Source organism: Myotis lucifugus, unplaced genomic scaffold (assembly GCF_000147115.1).
Source record: "Myotis lucifugus unplaced genomic scaffold, Myoluc2.0 scaffold_112, whole genome shotgun sequence".
Taxonomy (NCBI): domain Eukaryota; kingdom Metazoa; phylum Chordata; class Mammalia; order Chiroptera; family Vespertilionidae; genus Myotis; species Myotis lucifugus.
In genome coordinates this window covers 1,999,776-2,016,205 of record NW_005871160.1, presented here as the reverse complement: position 1 = coordinate 2,016,205, position 16,430 = coordinate 1,999,776, and the positions used below count along the sequence as shown (strand labels likewise).

At 39.6% G+C, this 16,430-nt stretch overlaps 1 protein-coding gene and 1 long non-coding RNA gene across 2 annotated transcripts in view; one reads left to right on the top strand and one right to left on the bottom strand.

Annotated features, from left to right (window-relative positions):
• The window catches only part of DHX15 (DEAH-box helicase 15), a 55,256-nt gene extending 40,337 nt beyond the window's left edge, over positions 1-14,919 (bottom strand). Inside the window, exons 1-3 of the mRNA XM_006093272.3 lie at positions 14,681-14,919; positions 8,080-8,515; positions 2,295-2,488 (exon numbers count right to left, since the gene is read on the bottom strand). Coding sequence (XP_006093334.1) covers positions 2,295-2,488; positions 8,080-8,515; positions 14,681-14,751 — 701 coding nt within the window. The 5' untranslated portion in view covers positions 14,752-14,919. The remainder of the gene's footprint in view (positions 1-2,294; positions 2,489-8,079; positions 8,516-14,680) is intronic.
• Positions 14,773-15,328, top strand: LOC111826939. Its single transcript, XR_002830391.1, has 2 exons — positions 14,773-14,890; positions 15,037-15,328. It is a non-coding gene; the product is annotated as an uncharacterized LOC111826939 (long non-coding RNA).
• Positions 15,329-16,430: the final 1,102 nt, after the last annotated feature.

Here is a 16,430-nt window from a genome sequence, read left to right as displayed (position 1 = left end):
ATGTATTCACTCTTCCTACCTAATTATGTAGCCAATCTTCATTTAGTTAAGGCTTTAACTGTTTTTAACATCTATGTTCTCAAGATGAGTTGATAGATGACAATACAAAATATACCTGGGGATTCATAAACACTATTTTTGATGGAGCATTACCATTAGTCAAAACTACCACTAGACCAGTACTATTAAACAGGATTTAACATCACTTAAAGACATTACACTAAGTTAGCTTCTAGCTCTTCAGAAGATTTGAAAAGAAATCCCAATAACCTTACCCTGTCCGGAGTAAATTTTTTTTTTAAAGTTTAGTTTTACCCTCTGGAAACCATTCCATTAAAAAAATAATCACAATGCCAAAAACACCTTCATTTGGAGCTATCAAGTCTGTTACTTGTTAATCTAGTAATAGAACCAGATTCTTTCACAAGCATACATCTTTTGAAAGCCCACCACTTCCTACACACACATACACTCTCTCTCTCTCTGTCCCAATACTGCATATAACTTTCTCATCTCCCATTTTCCAAATTCTGTTTTCCCTGCTCCACTGTGGCTTACCAAGAAAAGTCCAATGCATAGTGAAGCAAATGTCAGAGTATTCCTCCTAAAAATGAGTAAAAGCTGCCCTTTTATTATCTCAAGTCCTTGACATTATCACATTTTTAAGTAATATAAAACCACAGCCTGTGATTATCACTAAACTAAAAGGTTTATTCAATGAAGGTTTAGGTCATAGACAAACTGATTTAAGTAAACAAAAGTTCAACTGCTATTAAAATGATACCGAATTTATTAATCTCAAGTTCTAATAAAATAAAAAATATATATCAAAGAAACTAGCTGGGTATTTTGATTAAGAACAAAAATGTAAGTTGTGATATCAGTTACTATATTTTAAAACCTTATCTTTTGAGATACATACACAGAAATATTTACAGATGAAACAGTATGATGTCTAGGATTTGCTTCAAATTATGAGATAGAAAGGGATTGGAATATGCATAAAACAGGACTGGCCATGATTAAAGATTCATGATAAATACACTTAAGTTCATTACACTATTCTACTTCTGCATACATTAAAAAATTTATGTGATATATATCGTTCCCTCCCATAACATTGTAGATATTTCTGCCATCAAAGACTCACGTTACTGTCCATATAATGTGTTCCAAAATTGTCTTTTATAAACAACCTCTAGGGGAAGATTGCATGGTGACAAATCATTTTTAGAAAATGATTTAAATGTCAAATATATACAAAATAAACAGAGCAATAAAGGGGAAAGATTTTTCAAAAGAATTACCATCAAGCAACATATATCACAACTTATGCAGAATGCAAGTAAGAGGAAAGCAAAATATTAAGCTAAATAAAATGTTAGAAAACTCAATATGGAAGTCAATCATGTACCATGCAATAATGAAGAGGAATGAGGACTTTGAGGAGACTCCAAGAGTGTATTACAGAACAAAGGATTTCTCCCTTTAGTTCATAACATGTTTGGTAATAGGTGTATAATTAACATTAAAAACCCTCTCCCCTAAATAAATCATATTCCATCCCACATCATTCTTTCTAAAAGTAACTGTCCTTTACTAAGGTATGTCTATTTTTCTATCACATTTAAATGATACAAAATTTCACCTAAAATTTGGCACCAACTAAAATTTATCCTTTGAACTTCAATGTCTACTGAACATGTATTACAACCAAGAAACAGAATCCTATATAATAAAGGGGTAATATGCAAATTTACCACCACACCCTTGCACAAGATGGCTGCCCCCATGTGGTCACAAGGTGGCTGGCAGGGGAAGGCGAATAGGCCAGCAGGGGAGGACAGTTAGGGGCAACCAGGCCAGCAGGAGAGGGCAGTTAGGGGTGATCAGGCTGGCAGGGGAGGGCAGTTGGGGGTGATCAGGCTGGCAGGGGAGGGCAGTTGGGGGCAATCGGCCAGCAGGGGAGCAGTTAGGCGTCGATCAGGCTGGCAGGGGAGTAGTTAGGTGGTGATCAGGCTGGCAGGCAGAAGTGGTTAGGGGCAATCAGGCAGTCCCGGATTGTGAGAGCCGGCAGTCGGACATCCCCTGAGGGGTCCCCGATTGGAGAGGGTGCAGGCTGGGCTGAGGGACACTCCTCCCCCCCCATGAATTTCATGCACCGGGCCTCTAGTCTATAATAAAAATGCTATCTAGTAAGTCTAAGGTCTACTCTGGACTACTCTAAATTTGGGTGACTTGAGACTCCACCAGAAAACTCAGAGAAATTTTCCATTTTTAAAGATAGTACTTACTTAAGAATGGTTTTTGCACTACTGCAGTCTTCAAATCGAATGGAGTAACCAACTTCCTGGCCCAACATCACATCCATTTCATCAGCAACTCTCTGAGCCACACTCATTGCAGCCACTCTCCTGGGTTGGGTACAGGCAACTCCTCTCTTGGGTCCTGGTAATGATCGCATGTACTCCACACACCACTGTGGAATCTATCAAATAATTTCACATTTAAATTAATTCTACTCTGCCTGCATATCAAGTATATTTAACATTAAGTACTTTACCACATTCGAATAACTGAACACAAAATTCAATTAGGCACACCACAAATTATTTTTTATGACTCAAACTTATAATAGTATGAGCACTCTAAGCCAAGGAAGGGTCATTGACTAACACTGACATAACTGTACTCCTGAGTAGACTAGGTCCACTGAGGCTTTGCTGAATATGCTCTACAGCAGGGGTGGGGAACATGCGGCTCACAGCAGCACTAGGCCCTCGAAATCATTTGATCTGGCCCTGCCAAGGTATTAGGGGTGAGTTAATTACATGTTTGACCAAATATAGCAAGCTAACTTTTAAGCTGATAATTTTGTATGGCTCGAGGATGATGTTATAAATATCCAAATGGCCCTTGGCAGAAAAAAGGTTTCCCACCCCTGCTGTACAATATCAACAGTTCCACCATTGACCATTTCTCTATTTACTGGGGGGAAAATCCAACTAAGGAAAAACTCTACTTTATAACAAAGGTTAGTTTCAAAAAAAGAAAAATCAAAGAAACTATAACTTGAATTCCTATACAATTTGAGTTACAAAATGCAAGAAACTAGAAATCACATCCACTTATAATTATATAGCTGTTATCTTTTAACTCAATTCAAAATTTGTTTCATAAGCCAGGAGAATCTAGGAGAGGTATGCAAAATGGCAACACCTTAGGTAACATACTAAAAGTCAATTTCAGTCACTGTCGAATAGAACAGGACCTAGAGAAGCAGCAGCAGCATTTCCCTGAAGAAGGGAGGGCAGCCAAGGGGAAAGGAAGAAAAACCAGCAAGCACAAGTTGGTTGACTGCCATGAACAGGGCATTTCCTGCCTATTTCATCATCAATAAAAGCTACTAGGTCTATAATTTCATGGTTCTTCACTCATTACTTGGAAAAAACAACAACACATGGGAAAACTCTAAGCACTTTTCTACATTAAATGGGAATCCACTCATCATACAAGGACATGATGAGTCTCCATCAAAGCTTTCAAAAACCCATCAGACTCTAATGCTAAAAAAAAAATGCATGTGGGAGGATTTTTTTGATATAGAATTTGTACAATAATACCTGAAGAATACTGATTGCTGTACTATTATTACGTTTTAGTTAGGTTACTTCTATAACTTTGGGATGTGTTGTTACCGACAAATAATATGAAAGAGGGAGGGGTGGTTACACTGCTTCTCTAGAAGCACAACAATGCATTTCTTTTTTAAAAATATATATTTTTATTGATTTTAGAGAGGAAGGGAGAGGGAGACAGAGAGAAACATCAATGATGAGAATTATTGATCAGCTGCCTCCTGCACACCCCCTACTGGGGATCGGGCCCGTAACCCAGGCCTGTGTCCTTGAGTGGAATTGAATCCAGCACCCTTCAGTCCTCAGGCCGATGCTCTATCCACTGAGCCAAACAAGCCAGGGAAATGTGTATCTCTAAAGGATTTTAAATGATTTTAAATGAATGAAAATACTGAACTACAAGAGAAGTGGCTCTCTGAGTCTGTAAACCCACAGGCCAAAAGGTTTAAGTGGTTTTCCTGCAAGGAGACAGATAGATAGATAGATAGACAGACAGACAGACAGACAGACAGACAGACAGAATCTCGCAGGAGCATCTGCCCCCTGGTAGTCATTGCACGTCATAGCTACCAGTCGGATGGTCCCTTAGCCTTTTATATATATAGATATAGATATATCTTCATTTCAGCAAGCCTCTCACAAACACAAAAAGCACTTCAGAAAGCCAAACAAAATGAAAAAAAAAAATTCAGTGGTCAATTAAAGCTCTTTAAAATTACTTCAAAATTCTCAAGGCAAGAATGCTTAGATTTTTTAAATTCACCCCAGTGAAATGGATAAGTTACTCCCACTTAAAAATTAAAATATAAACAGTTTTGGCTAATTCAGCCATTTTAAACTTCTGATCTCAGAAACTCTATATTCTTAAAATAACTTAGGATGCCAAACAACTAATAGATTTATATATTAGGAAATTAAAATGAAATAGTTAAAATTCCTAATAAAAATTCACCCCACGTTAACATAAACATTTTCTATGAAAAATAACTACATCTTCCAAAGCAAAAAACGTCTAGCAAGAATACATGTTTGACATTTTTGCTTATCTCTAACGTCTAGCTTAACAGAAGACAGATGGATTCTTTTATCTGCTTCTATTTTGAATGTTCTGCAATACTTTTGTTTTGCGTGTTAAGTGTACAAATAAAATCCCAGGAACTTTGTAACAGCTTCAAGAACTTTCACGGGTTCCCAGACAATATTTGAAGAACCGCTAAGTTAATCCATCTATTCATATTTCTAAGAATAGCATTGAGAAAGGAAGTAGGTCCTGAAATATGCAGGCTACTGGCTATTCATGCCAGGGTTCGGATGTTCTAAAACTATTCCTTTCTTTCAGCTCCTTCCTTCCTAAAAACAGATCCTCAACCCTCTAGTCTTCTTGTTTTATATATCATCTTGACTGGTCTTACTCTTCTAACTTCTAATACTACCTATAATACATCAAATGTCAATCCTAACTCTTACCTAGTGGTCATTTCCACCTGAAGAATATTTTATTGGTATCCCAAATTAAACAAGTTTAAAACCAAAACTATTTCACCTTCCTCCAAATATTTATTAATTCCTCCCAGGCCCTCTACTTAATAAAAAGTTACAACTTAATTCCTAGCTATCATTAATTCTCCACTCTACTACCCCATACAGAGTCCAAATTTTTTTAAACCTCCTGCACAGTCTGTCATCAACCTTCTTACCAGACAGGACATTTTGTAAAAATCCTTGTCATTCCCCTCCAATTATAAAGCTCTGACGAATATGTAGTACTTTCAATAATAAAGATGGATGGATGGATGAATAGATGGATGGATGGATGGATGGATGGATGGATGGATGGATGGATGGATGGAAGGAAGGAAGAAAGGAAGGAAGGAAGGAAGGAAGGAAGGAAGAAAAGCTGATGGCTCCTCAATCTACAGCAAGATATATTAAGGCCCAACCTACTGCTCCAGTTTCACTAACCCCACCCCACTCTAAACATCCTACACTCTGTCCAGGGCATACAATGCTTTCCATTCTCTAAACCTATGCCCTTGCTCATACTGTCCCTTAGCTGAACTAGCTTTAGTTTCTTATATATGGGAACCACATGTGCATATTGGATTGCAATGTAAAATGTCTTTATTGAGTCTCAATCAAGTTAGTCATTATTTAAATGTGTTTGGAGAATTTCATTTTTCTGCTAGGCACAATAAGATAAACAAAAAATGGCTGACTACTCTTAATGGTTTTGAGTTTACTAAGAGTATACCAAAGAGCATTTGGATGAAATTCATTATTTAACTGTTCAGTTTCCCCTCAAATTCCCCAAATGCCCTGCAATCCTCAGTATCCAAATATTTTAAATCTCTAAACAAACAAAAAAATTAATCGAAATAATCATAAACCTGTTTTGAGTTGACTGGACCTTTCTCTACACTGCTAAAGAAACTCATCTAAACACATACACATACACACACACACACACACACACACACACACACACACACACAACACCACCAGAAACTCATCTTTGAAATAAAATTTAACCATAAAAGACCACAGAATAGCAGTATGAAATAAATGCAACTTTGGCTGTGAGACAAAGGGAAAAAGTTAAATATTGAGTTCATCTAAATCTACTATGTAACCCAGGGAAACCCACTAAACCTAATATTCTCATAAATCTAAGCCTCATTTTGCTCATCTATAAAATGGTGATTAACAACTTCCTTGCAGAAATGTTGAAAAACTTAAGTAATACACACCAAGTACACAGTGCCTGGCTTTAACTAATTAAATGGGTGCTGTTAATACTATGCAAATGAGATAAGCTAGATGTATTAAAAATACTGTATTAATAAGTTTCAGAGTTGTATCTTTTCATGTATTTAATTCTTTAAATTTCTATCAGATGATAAAAATAAACCAACAGTTTCAGTTCCTAATATCAACACTAAGTTTTCCTTCATTTAAAAAGAAAAATCACTATGGCCCAGTGGTTCTCAACCTTCCTAATGCCGCGACCCTTTAATACAGTTCCTCATGTTGTGGTGACCCCCAAACATAAAATTATTTTCGTTGCTACTTCGTAACTGTAATTTTGCTACTGTTATGAATCGTAATGTAAATATCTGATATGCAGGATGTATTTAGGCAATCCCTGTGAAAGGGTCGTTTGACCCCCAAAGGGGTCGCGACCCACAGGTTGAGAACCGCTGGCTTAGACTTTAATAAAAGCTTCCTACTTTAATTGCTATTGTGGCCTTCAAAATGCCTCCATGAAATACTCAAACTGATATATTTGTGGCATATGTAATTTAAAATAAGGATAACTTGTATATGCAGTATGCTTAAATATAAACATGTATCATCATAGGTACATAACATGGAAAACAGGCCAGTAGGAAACACAACATATTAATAATTATAAGTAATCATTAAATTCATTTCAACACTTCCCTGAATTTTCCAAATTTTCTACAATGGCCAGGAATTACAAGTTGAAATTTTTAATTGATAGATCAGGTTAGAACCTATGAAAATATGGTTAACCTCAATCTTAGCAAGAAAATGTGAATTAAAATCATACTAAAACACCATGTTCCACCTATCAGATTCAAGTTCAGTAGAACAAGCAAATGGTTTCCCACATATGCTGTCATGCATGTTCATGGAAAGGTAAACTGATATGTTACCTATTGAAAGCTATTTGGTTTTATGTATCACAATTACACAAATAATCCGCTGACCCAGCAATTCCCATTTCTGGGATTTATCCTACAGATAATACTTGCTCATACAAAACAACCATTAGAGCAGCCTACATATCAATAACATGGATCCAGCAAAAAAATGGCTCACCCATGTTTGAAAATGTCCTGGATATATTACTAACAAGACACTAATTAAGTGTTTGGCTGTGTGTGTGTGTGTGTGTGTAGGGGGTTATCTAGGTGGATGGAGGTCAGGAGTAAAGAGACTTTAACTTTAGCTCTTCCATTTTAAAAACAGATAATAATCACATGGTTCAAAACAATTACAAAACAAAACACAAATAAATCAATGCAAAGAAACAAGCAAGAATGACAAAAGTGGAAACCATTTCAAAGATTCAGATTTCTTCACCCAAGCACTAGAAAATAAACCTTAATCCCAAATTTGTACTACCCCAGAGTCAAAGTGGGAGGGAGAACACCACTCTGCCATCCTTAATGTTAACAAAACCAGAAAACAAAAACAAAACAGCACTGCTATTTCCCCCTACAGATTCAGGAAAACAGGTACTCCCTACTGGATTCCCACTCTGAAAATCACTAAAAAGTATGAAACACCAAAGCAGCCATTTTTCAAGATACCCCACCAGGCAGCAGACAATGAGAATGACCAGAAGGATCAAATAAACATCATTTAATAAACTTAAACATTAATAAAACTTGTAGCATGATATACAGTAACTCACCTGTGTTGTTTTACCAGACCCAGTTTCACCAACCAGTACAAAGGACTGATGTCTAACCAGAATATCTGTAAACCTATCCTTGTATTCCCAAACAGGGAGCTGAAGCCGTTTCTTTAAAATATCATAGTATCGAGGAGTATGGGGCAAATTGGTAAACGGATTAATGCACTGTGGAAGTGATGTGTGTCCTGCATGTCCGGTGTGTGTTGAATGTGCTGAGTGGGTTGAATGTGTTGAATGTGCTGAGTGGGTTGAGTGAGCTGAATGGGAAGCTTTTAGAGGTGGTAATCCAGCACTGATAAGCATAGCATTAGTGGAAGCTCGCAATTCCTTCTCTTTTTCTTTCTCCCTCTCCCGTTCTCTATCTCCTCTATCACGTTCTCGGTCCCGATCTTTAGACCGATCTTCCCGATCCCGGTCACGATCTCGATCCTTCCTAAAGAAAAGAAAGAAAAAAATTTAGAATTCACATTCTGAATTTTATGCAAAACTTATGTTCACAGCACTGTTATATTCACAAAGTAAATGTGCAACAACCAAATAAATACACTGATATAAAACTCGAATTATATAAGTACCAGAATAAAAAAGAACTTATAACCAATGTATAAACATCCTTCCACCTTTCTTGATGACACCTCAAATTCTGTTAAGGGACAGTCTCTTCACAACCTTTAGGTAGAAGTTCAATACTGAGGGCAGGGGTGGGGAAAAGGTAGAAGCAAATCAGGTAAAAAAAAGAAAAAGATAAAAAGAAAGGATGATATCACAAACTCCCAGAGTCTTCTTCAAGTATGTAAAAAGGTATTTTTTGCACTTAACATTATGTTCAAAATTTAGCAAGAATACTGCTTGTAGACAAAAAGACAATTCCACTTCACATTATAGTAATGTAAGTATGAGTTCTACTTCTCAGCATTTTCCCAATTTTGTTCAATAAGCATACATTGCCGTATAAGAAAAATTAAAATTAAAACACTTTTTATTCTTGTTTCATTTACTCTTGCATGATATCCCTAAAGCAATAGTAAAACATTGGAAGTACTTTGTAAACCTATGTACACTACTACATTATTTAAAATTGTACAGATGTGCACTATATGAAACTAGGCCAATTTTAAATAGTCAATTCTAATATCTACTTCCAGTTACTACAGAGGATACCTAACACAGTAATTTAGAAATAATCTATGCTTATTCATTCTACAAATCCAGTTTACTTCAGACCAAGTCCTATGGCAGACAAACTTGCCACAGGTGTTTGGACCTAGACTTGAAACAGACAACATGGAGCTATGACAGAAGCCACTAGATATGTCACTGCTCCTATTCATAACACACAAGACATACAAATTTCCTACACCCTGATTGTCAGAAGCAGAGTGGAAGACCATTAATTCTCTGTAACAGCACATCAGCTGGGCAACAGTAACACCCGCCACCCCCAACCCGCCCCCCGTAGAATACAGCTAAAATGCTAAACCCAAGAGGAAGGATGGTTCCCCAATTACAGAAATAAACTAACCAATTTGATCTTGTCCTTCCCAAATATATAAAAACTAGAGGCCCAATGCACAAATTCATGCACAGGTGGGGTCAAGCTGGGGGGATGCGGGAGGTTGCCACCCCCCAATTGGGCTGGCTCACTGGCGGCAATGGGCATCATAGCAACGGTGGTCCGGGCGTTCCCATCGCTGGCTTTTTATATATATATATAGATTCTATTCCATGGGAATTTATTTATATTCACATACATATATCCCAATGCACACCACAGGACATATAACCTGGGATGAAAGTCTCTCATCCCATCTGGCAGAAAAAGGAAATCTTAATAAACATACAAGATGAAGTATCAATTCAAATCTTGAGCTTCCTAGCCTATCTTTGAAACATCCCATTAGTTATCCTTTCATTGCTTCTCTCATTCTGCCCCTGGTCTAAGGTGCTCATTTATATTGCCCCAAAAATGTGAATGAGGAACAGTTTATAATAGAAACGTGCCCAGCAAAATGAGAAGCACTGTAGCCACAAATGGTCCAAAGACTGGATATATCTTTAAAAATCACAGAACATAAAAGAATCTTTAAAGAACAACTGATCTAAGTAAAAACAATTCACATTTGTAGCACTCCACAGGTCGATGGGGGGGTTGGGGGGGGGTGCTACAATATAAAGTTTAATTAACATCTTTCTCCTATATCTCTAGCACAGCACCAAGCACTTAACATATGGACCTGACCTTTCAAGGTTATAAAATATGGGAGCAGAGAGTGATGGACAAAGTAAATCATATTATCACCTTGTTTTTTGTTACAGTAATATCTATGCTAACAAAGATGTTTTTAAAGGACCTATTAAGCCCAAAATGCATTCTGAAGGCACAAAGATGAAATGAAATGGGGGTAACTGGGATATAAAAGTAAAAGAAGCACTGAGCTGCAGAAGGCAAATTAAATCATCTCAAAATGTTGCTTATGATTCAAACTGTTGACCGTCAACGGGGAAGGAAAAATAAAAACTAAGTCAGTTGAGGGTTCAAAGCCACTGCTTCATAAGTATGTGTAGACTTGCTCGTATGCAACTTTTATTTTAATTAGGCACTTTTTTTGTTGTAATCCTCACATGAGGATGTTTTTCCACTGATTTTTTTTAGAGAGAGTGGAAGACAGAGAAATATTGATGTGAGAGAAACACATTGATTGGTTGCCTCCCACACGAGCCAACCAGGGCCCCGACGGGGAGAAGCTTGCAACCAAACCACATGCCCTTGATGGGAATAGAACCTGGGACCCTTTGGTCCAATGGCTGATGCTCTATCCACTGAGCCAACATGGCTAGACCAAATTAGGCTCTTTTATTATAAAGGAGTTTCATTGTTATGAAGATATACTAGTTGAGGTATAATGCTTTAAAACTATCAAAACAGTGCTTTATAATCACTTAGCCACAATACTGGCAAGGGGAAAGTATGAGTTGTTGAACAGGTGGTTCTGTACTCTCTCGGTTCAATCCTAGCTCAGCACTTAGGCTAACTAGATGACCAGTTATTTATTTCCTCCTTTTTAAAAAGTGGTTACTCATATACCCTGTGGGGTAGTTCAAGAATTAAATGAAATACTGCTTATCATTCAAGGTGTTTTTTTTAAAATTTACAATAACATGTTAAAATTCCACATGGAATAACAGGTACTAGAATACTGCTAATGGAGATATGAACTAGTAATCAAAATGAGAATTATTTTACACAAGCATTGCTTTTTTAATATGGTAATCTCCCTTCCAGGAACTTCTCTTAAGGATGTAAGTGTGCAAATATGTAGACGTAGGATGTTCACCATACTTTTCATTTACAAAATGATAGACTGGAAAATTACCAAAGCATCAAAGAACAGGAAATTGGTTAAGCAAATTATGACACACCTTCACGAGTGGAATACTATGCAGCCAATGAAAAGGTTAATGTAGTCCTATTTTGTAGTTTGACATATTTCCAAGTAAATAAAAACATACTGAAACATCCCACTGACATTAAATATTATAATTCATATTTATGAACAAATATGCAGAAATCTTTTTAAAAAGTTCATCAAAGGATTAAAGACAGATGAAAATTTCATGGCATTCTTTGCCTTTTTGTTTATATCTTCATGTATGGAGCAAGTTAATCTCACCTATATCAGATTGTAGTGATTGCTTTTATATATAAAGCATCTAGAATAGTTTCAACAGAACAGTATGTACTCTACAGATATTATTAGCATATTTGTTCCACATTTCCACAATTAACAGAAACAGCTCTCGTCAGGAATATCGAAAACTAACATCAAAGTGAAAAATGTCCCTATTTTCAAAAAATTTCCCCCATACTTCAACAGTAGGTTGTCTTTTCGGTTAGTATATGTATAAATTTGTGGGACGATGGGGGAAAAAATGAGGTCAGTTTATATCATAAACCTTTAACTTATCCACCTGACCCCAAAATTAAATATACCAGGAATAAATAAAGCTATACAGGATGGAGAAAAAGTAGGTTTACAGTTTTTTGTATGGAAAATAATACATTAATAAATAATACAAGAATAAACTGTTTTGCATGTTCAAAGCTGTAAACCTACTTTTGCCCCATCCTGTATATAGTTTGGGAGCTTGAATCTGAGTGAAATCTCCCCTGAATCAATCACCTCCCCTTCTCAGTACTGGGGAAATGGTACAGCCATGTTTGGCAGTGTACCCTCTCAGATAAAACCACCTGCTAATACCAAGGCTTAAAAAAATAATCTTCAAGACTGCACGACAGTCAACAAAAGTGATTTTTTTTTGGGTTAATCCTCACTTAAAGACATTTTTTTCAATGATTTCTAGGGAGAGTGGAAGGGAGAGGGAGAGAGAAACATCCATGTGAGAGACAAATCGATTGGTTGCCTCCCACATGCACTCCAAACAGAGCCAAGGATCGAGCCTGCAACAGACCAGAATCGAACCTGGGACCCTTCATTCTGAGGGCTGATACTCCATCCCTGCTAGGGCAAAAGTGACTTTTAAGTTATAAAATATACAGGGGGGAAAACCGAGCACTAATAAACGTGTTAAGCTCACTGCTAAAGAAAATTCGTTTTATGAGATGATATTCAGGTGACACAGAAATAACTATACAAATGTCCCTCCAAAATATCTCAGAACTTGGGCTTTATTACAGGTAGAAGTCATATAATAACCAAGGGAGTCAACCATAAGGTCACACCACCTTTGACCTATGAAGATAACCTGTTCTGCAAGAGAAAGGGAGCAAGCCATGTACAATGGGACCACTAATGTCAAGAAAAGCATTTTAATGGTGCACATACAGCCAGCCATCAATTGCATCTGAGCCAGATGACAATTAATTTTGCTTCACAGGAACCAAAAACCAAGTGTTCCCCACTTTACTGATCCACATCATAAATGTCCCTAAAAGAGACTTTAATGACTCTTAACTAGTCATAGTACGTGTGCTGTAATAGAAAAAGAGGCTAAGAATGAAAATAAACAATCAAGGATCTAAATCCAGCTGTGAACTGTGTAAATTTGCATAAGCCACCTTAACAACTCTGGGTCTCCCTTTCTCATCCCTGAAGTGGAGTTGACTGCACTCTCTTTTAAAATCACTTCCAATTCTAAACACTCCATGACCAGCAGCTCTAATACTCTCAAGTTTTGTGTGTGTTTTTGGGGGAGGGACAGACTAGAGAGAAAGACTAAAGTTTAACATTGTAAACTAAGAAATGTACACGGTTAAAATACTTCTGCTTCCCGTATCCAATACAAGGGAGGGTGTCAAAACGTACACCCTTAACCTGCCCGGGCTTATACTCTAGACACGGCTTTGGATGAACAAAAACTCACAAAAGTTACACAGATGACCTGAAACAGTGATCTGAAACACATACACACAATTAAACCATAAAACTATGCAAAGCAGTTGGATACCCAGACTTTTGTGTTTTTGCTTGAATTATCCAAATAAATACCTTTACTTCAGGTACAAAAGTTCACGCTGAACAAGAAATGATTTTGATGCAACTGTTAAATTCATCGGTACCTTTTAAGACACGCTATAAGGGAAAGGAATCTGAAACACCACGAGTCTCTGTGGTATTTCGACTCTCAAACTCTCCACTGGCGATATTCTGCCAGAAATACCAAAAAACATTTTTTTTTTGCAAAGGGTCTTCTTGTTTCAAAAGAACGAAGGCGGGACGGGTGGAAATCCAAAAGAACTTATGGGCAAAAACGATGCCTTCTAGTTCCTATCCCAGGCATGCCCAACAGCCACTGTTTGGGCCAAGGCAGGAAATAAAGGAGATGGCGGGAGCGTGGGCAGAAAGCGGAAGTTTGCCTAGTGTCTACTTTGTACTGTTTGAATGGACGGAGGCACGCGCTCTCCCGCCAAAGTGTGAAAGCAGCGGCCCCGAACCACCAGCCTCCCTGCCCCTCGGATCAAGTCCACGTCTTCCCCTCTCCCCGCAGGCCCGCTCCTCTCCCTTCCCCGCCCGCATGCCTCACTCAACTCCCGCCACCCCCACACCAGCCGCCAAGGACCCACGCGCGGCTCTCACTGCCCGCCCGCCCTCCTTTCTCCCGGCTGGGCCCCCGCCGGCCCCCGAGGTCCTCTCCCCGGCCGCTCCGCCCCGAGAAGTGCCTGACGCCCTCGGAAGCCAATACTCCCGCCGCACTCCCCACCCCCAGCCCCGCCCTGGGCATCAGGCCTCACCCGGGAACCCAGGCCACGAGGTCCGCGCTTTCCTCCCGCCCGCTCCCCTCCAAGTGACTTTTGCTTGGCTCAATCCGGGGAGAAAGGCGCCCTCGTGGCCACCACAGGCCTCTTCACTCTCCCGACTGGGCCGGGCGGTGGCCGCGCAACACATCTCCCCGCGCCCTTGCCCGGCCGAGTGCCCGGAGTGGCGCCGTTCTCCCCCGACCCGCCGCTAGTAAACCGAGCCCAAAGGGAAACAAAGGGCCGGGCTCCGGGCCCCACTCCGCCAAACTGGCCCTGGCCCGCTCCCCGCCGGGACGCCCAACAAAGCCCGAGCCGCTGCCTCGCGCCCCCGGCCTGGCTTACCCATCGGTCCCCGCACGCTTCTTGCCGGAGGGGTAATCCTCCCCCAGGTCTAACCGGTGCCGCTTGGACATCTTCGAGCGTGCGATTGCGCAGGAAGTGAAAAAGAGAAGCCGGCGGCCTTATCGGCGCAGTCGACGGCAGCTACTTAACTCTGGAGGGCCCCCACCCCTCCCGCTACAACAGCCTACACCGTGCGGCCGGAACCAGGAGGTAAAATGGCGGCGGCGACGAGGGCTGGGCCTGCGTACGCGCTTCCGCAGCGTGCCGTGCGTGCGTGCGTGCGTGAGCGCGCACGCTCCAGAGGCGGGAATTCCAGGCCCGCCCTACTTCCTTCCGCAGGCCTCCTTCTCTTCCAGGCTCGTCTGGCACCCGAGCGGCTGCTGGGCCGGAGGATCCCCGATGGCCTTCACGCCCCTCTGATCAGGAAACTGAGAGAGGAAAATGGTCAGTCCCAGCTAGGAAATCCTATCTATCTGGAGTAGCCAGGAATTAGGAGAGGTTGAGAAACCAATCGAGATCATGCAGCTGGTAAGGGGCAGAGCCAGGACTGGAACCCAGCTATTTTATAACTCCAGTTCTAGAACTTGAAGCCGCCCACGAGACACTCTCAATTGCAGAGAATAAAATGAGCTGAGAAAAATGTCAAAACTTGCTATAACCCTTTTTTTTCCCTTCTTTTCTTTTACCCGATCCGGACAACATAGGCTCAACCTCTTGATGTTTTTAAATTAATATGGAATAGAGGAAATTGGTAGTAAGGACATAATTGGCTTCCCCGCTCCTCCCCATGTGCTTTTTTAATACACTGCCATGGTGTTAACCCTACCTCTATCCTCGTTCTTACAGTAACCCTGCAAGATAGGTGTTATTTTATGGATGTGGACTCTAAGCCAGGGGAAGGTTCAGAAGTCACACAGCCGTTAGAGCTGTCCCTAAAGTCGTAGCAAGTTTTGGGGGTAAGATGACTCTCATGACTTTTGTGGATCTCTCCCCGAGACCCTATCTGCTTGCTCAATTGCATTCATCCCCAGAAAGAAATGCGCAAGAAAAAGATCTGTGGACCAACCCAAGCTGGGTGATCTATGTAGTATGGAAAATGAATGTTCGTGCCTGGGAAGACCATAACCAGGATCTTATCCAATCCTCAGAACTGCAGTTGCTAAGGTCAAATACAATCTTAATATTGTAGTTGATAAAGAGTTTTTTTTTTAAAAAAATCTTTGTACTACATTTCAAAGTCAGCACAAGGAAAAGTGAATATCTTCACTTATGACATATACAGTACAACTTTCTACCCTAATTAACAGTATATTGACTTTTATCAGAGGTCATGATACATAAACACTGAATTGTAAACCTAGAAAAGAGTTGCCACCGGATTTTCTCTTTTTAAGTCATTTTAAAATGAGTAAACCTGAGCCCCAGGTCATGCCCAAGCTCATACAGCCAGTTAGTGTCAAAGTCAGAATTAAAATTCAGATTCCAGTCTAAATATTCCAGGTTCCCAGTTTGAGGAAAACTATAAAGTATTCTAAAATTTTGGAGAAATAATGAGGGGGAAGGTTAGAATTCTACCTGTAGAAGCTCTCCACCCTTAGAGGCATCAGCCTCTCATAAGTGGCAAGAAGACTTGGTAAAGGAGGAACTGAAATCAAGATGATGAGACTTTCTCCTTGTTCCCAGTGCTTATCTATAGAAAGCTGTAATATTGGCTTTTCTGGAATCTACAAGGGTAACAAAGGGCCAGAAT